Source organism: Eurosta solidaginis, chromosome 4 (genome assembly GCF_040869045.1).
Source record: "Eurosta solidaginis isolate ZX-2024a chromosome 4, ASM4086904v1, whole genome shotgun sequence".
Taxonomy (NCBI): domain Eukaryota; kingdom Metazoa; phylum Arthropoda; class Insecta; order Diptera; family Tephritidae; genus Eurosta; species Eurosta solidaginis.
Window position 1 is genome coordinate 138,066,825 of NC_090322.1, and position 3,987 is coordinate 138,070,811.

At 35.4% G+C, this 3,987-nt stretch overlaps 1 protein-coding gene across 1 annotated transcript; it reads right to left on the reverse strand.

Moving 5' to 3' along the window:
• Nucleotides 1-258: 258 nt before the first annotated feature.
• RpL7A (ribosomal protein L7A) lies at nucleotides 259-1,722 on the reverse strand. Its single transcript, XM_067783055.1, has 4 exons — nucleotides 1,564-1,722; nucleotides 1,340-1,463; nucleotides 900-1,270; nucleotides 259-688 (listed from the first exon to the last, which is right to left on the reverse strand). Exons 1-4 carry the CDS (start codon nucleotides 1,576-1,578, stop codon nucleotides 383-385), a joined length of 816 nt encoding a protein of 271 aa, XP_067639156.1. The 5' UTR covers nucleotides 1,579-1,722; the 3' UTR covers nucleotides 259-382.
• Nucleotides 1,723-3,987: the final 2,265 nt, after the last annotated feature.

The following is a 3,987-nucleotide window of genomic DNA, read 5'->3' on the forward strand; positions in this document are numbered from 1 at the left end:
AATTTCTCCGAGATTTCAAAAAAAAAAATAAATTTATACACATTTGGGCCGGCAAAGTTGTATGATTAAACTTTCAACTAAACTTTAACTGGAGTTTAAACTTACACCATATTTATTCATACCATAAAGTTAAAATCTACACGTTACGATTAAGTAAAAACAGATCTATTGCATCTTTTGTGTATTTACTATAGATAAAGCGTCTTTTTTTATAAAAACTTAACGCGATTCTTTTCGAAAAGTATACAAACAAATTACTTCATGGAAGTTGATTATAAACTATTTTATTTACTTTTCCATTGTCATTAATTTGGTACTGCTTGGCAAAATTCAGCATTTAAAAATAATTAGCCAACATAGAATTACAAATATCTCTACGTGTTTAACCTTGTTTTTGTGCCAATTCACGCGCCTTAGCGCGCTCCAATTTAGCAATGCGTGCCAAACTCTTAGAGCCGAGAATACCACCTCCCCAGTGCTTACGGATCTCATCATGACGATCATTATAATTCGTCTTTATTGCTTCCAATAACTTAGCAAAGTTAGCCTTATCGTTGGCCTCGACACTTGTCAGCGCCAAAGCTGTGCAGGTCTTGCGTCGCACCAACAAACCCAAACGGGCTTTGCCTTTAACGATGCAATAAGGTACACCCATTTTACGGCAAAGAGCAGGCAAAAACAGCACCAACTGCAAGAAAAGGTTATTTTATTATAGAAACTTCTTCAAAATATTTATAATTGCTTATACTATGTTAAAACGCAATATCAGAATGTCAAGTTTCCACAGTCGGTTATCGAGCCAAAATCCTCAACAAATTCAGTTGAAGAAATTCAAATGTGCATCATTTAAAAAGGTTACCCTGCAATGCTTTCCATAGCGTTAATCTTTATACACTTACCTCCAATGGATCAACATCGTGAGCGATTACAACCAGCTGTGCCTTCTTTTGCTCCACAAGCTTGGTCACGGTATTTGTACCAGACCGCACGAAAGTGGGCTTCTTCTTGGGTTGTACATCCTTACCCTTGGCTTTCGCTTCCGCAATCTTCTTCAAACGTTGCTTTTTAGCGAGCGTCGATTCTGGGCGGTATTTCTCCAAAAGTTTGAATGTTTTTACTGCTGTTGTTTTATCTAAAGTTTGGCTAAATTGATGAATTGGTGGAGGTACCTTCAAACGCTTTTGCAAAACAGCCTTTTGGCGCTGAACCCGAATATATTTGGGCCATTTTACAAAACGAGATAAGTCACGTTTAGGTTGGACATTCTGGCCTGCAGCGAATGTTGGAAAACTTGGTCATTTACAATGAACGAATAGAATGTATATATTTATAAGCTTACCTATGCCGAAATTCTTGGGACGCTTTTCGAAGAGTTGGTTAACCACCTTCTTTACAACAGGTTTCTTGACGGCCAATGGTGCGGGCGCAACCTTCTTGGTAACTGGCTTCTTCTTTGGCCTGGGCTACATAAAAAAAATAAGCCATTAAATGTAATTTTTTACAAATAATTTTTGGTAATACGACAACAAATGTGAAGCTTGTTAACTTTTGTCGTTGATTTACCTTCTTCACCACCATTTTGGATTGTTTTCTGAACGCGATGTAATTGAAAAACGCAGATTTTATTAGCTGCCCAAAGCTAAGAGCTGCTTTTCTCTCTGCTTGTCAAAAAGGTAAAGGAATCGCGGCAGCGGAAACAGTTGTGTTGTCATATAAATGTCAAATCTCTTGCACAACCGCGGCAACTTTAGGTAGACTATCCGAGATGTGTTCGTAAACTGAATGCCTGGATAAAGGCCGCGGCACAATAACAAATTTCTATAAAGATGCATTTATATAAATGAAGGGCGCTATAACCTCCGCATTTAATAATGGTCTAGCAATGTATAGTACCGTCCCAGATGTAATAAAAAATGTAATAAATACTATGTTCAAACAGAAAAATATATTGAGGCAATTTCGATTTAAATTGAGTGGTGTTCATAAAACTCAGTTTAGCTTAGTCAATAGTAATTTGATAGCTGGTTGGCTCATCTCAACAGCAACAACATACCTTTGTTCAGACTATGAAAATGTGCGTATTGGTATTATGCGAATGGAATGAAAATATAAAATTTTGAAATTTTTGTGTGTTGTAAGAAAATGTGTGCGCCGAAATAAGAAATGTCAGAGAAGGCAGTGAATAATAAACAAATTAATATTAAAGCAATTGTGAAGCCAATATTGCATTAAAAATGGGATTGCTATGGAAATAATTTGAATTATTATTGAAATATACACAAGAGAATAGATATTCTCCTTGAATATACTCAAATTTAAAAACGCATAAGAAAATATAAACAGAAACCAAATTGTAAACAACATACATACATAGCAAATGAAGAGGAGAAAACAAAAATTCAATACGACTGGTGTTTGGAGATAGCAACTGCATATAAATTCATTGTTTATCCATGTTGTAGTTTTTGTTATTGACAAATATATGAAAATAACTAAAATAAATTTTCCATTACAATATCATGTGTTTTTATTTGTCTAATATTTCTAACGCATTATGCTAATATCAAAAGTCTTCCTTGGTATGCATGGCGGAACCATACAGGTATTGGCCGAAAATCGGCTGTTTGGTACGGCTTTTATATGTCTTGGCACTTCAGCTTGCGGCGCAGTACGATTTTGATGTTAGTCCATCGAAGTACAAAAACAAAGTATATGAAATTTGTCTGTATGTATGTCGCCCTGCTACCACCTTGTATGGCTCCGGCTTGCTTGTTCAGTATTACCACAAATTCCCCATCCTCAACTAACTTTCGAATATCGAATTTCCATATTGTCATCTTCCTCATCTGCAGACAACTCATGTTACCGTCTTCCTCATTTGCATACAATTTTATTTATTTCGATTTCCCTCTTCCTTCCTAACGTCTTATTCATCGAAATCATAGAAATTATGGTTAAGTGCTTTGTGCTGCGCGCACGACTTTTATAAAAATTCTTACTTCGCCTACCGCGTCGACTCCAATTATTTATTTATTTTTTAATTTTTTCAATAAAATAAGCCACAGAGGAAGGAAGAAGATTTCAAAAAGAGCCCGATTCACCAGGCCATCAGAATAATATGTAGGGTTACTGGAGTAATAAAGATTGCATTTCGCATATCTAATTAATGCTGCAAAGGAAAAAGTACTATACATATAAACATGTTTCGAAGTCAGAAATTACCGTTAGTTATATGTATGTCCCACGCATTCACTCACTACACTGAAACTGCATATAACTGCGCTGTTAGGCTATCAACCGTTATCAGCTAATGTGGCCCAGCTGTATAGGCTACTGAATTGTCGCAGACTTTTCTGGGTTCGAATCCAGCTCAAGTTAATTCTTCCTTAATTTTTTTTTTTTAGCTGAAATTAGAAAAATGCTAATAATGCCCCAAAATAGCAAAATTTTGCCGATAAGCGCGTTTTCTTACAATATCAAAGCAAGATTTTTTGCAAGAATATATTAAATGTGCTAAAACCATTTGACAAAATCAAAAGCTAACTAAATTCAAACAACTGTTGAATTACTTTCAATTGTTAGAAATTGTACTCAAAGCTAAAAAGGGCATTTCAAGACCATCGAAAGCTGGCATGGTAATAGGCGACCATATAAAATAGCAAATGTCGCTAAAAATATGCAAACATTTTTCCCAACTTCCATACCCGCCTTCGCCTCATCATCAAGCACAAAAGTCAAACCAGACACAAAATCTTAAACTTTTATTTTGTGTCGGTTCTTATTACCAACACATTCAAACTTTTTGTCTGGCCTCGTACATATAGGCCAAAACTACTACAACCTTAGATTTTGGCGAGGAAATCTTACATTCCCGGTCTCATCCAATAATCACAAACATAAGAAGAAGAACAAAAAATCGAAGTCAGACAAAATCTTAATTTTTTATTTGCGACTTGATTCTTCTTACTAACACATTCAAACATTCTG

Coding starts and splice junctions, on each gene's coding strand:
- RpL7A (XM_067783055.1), bottom strand. Junction 1,271..1,339: donor TCCCAAGAATTTCGGCATAG/GTAAGCTTATAA, acceptor CATTCGCTGCAG/GCCAGAATGTCCAACCTAAA. Junction 689..899: donor ACGATGTTGATCCATTGGAG/GTAAGTGTATAA, acceptor CTTTTCTTGCAG/TTGGTGCTGTTTTTGCCTGC.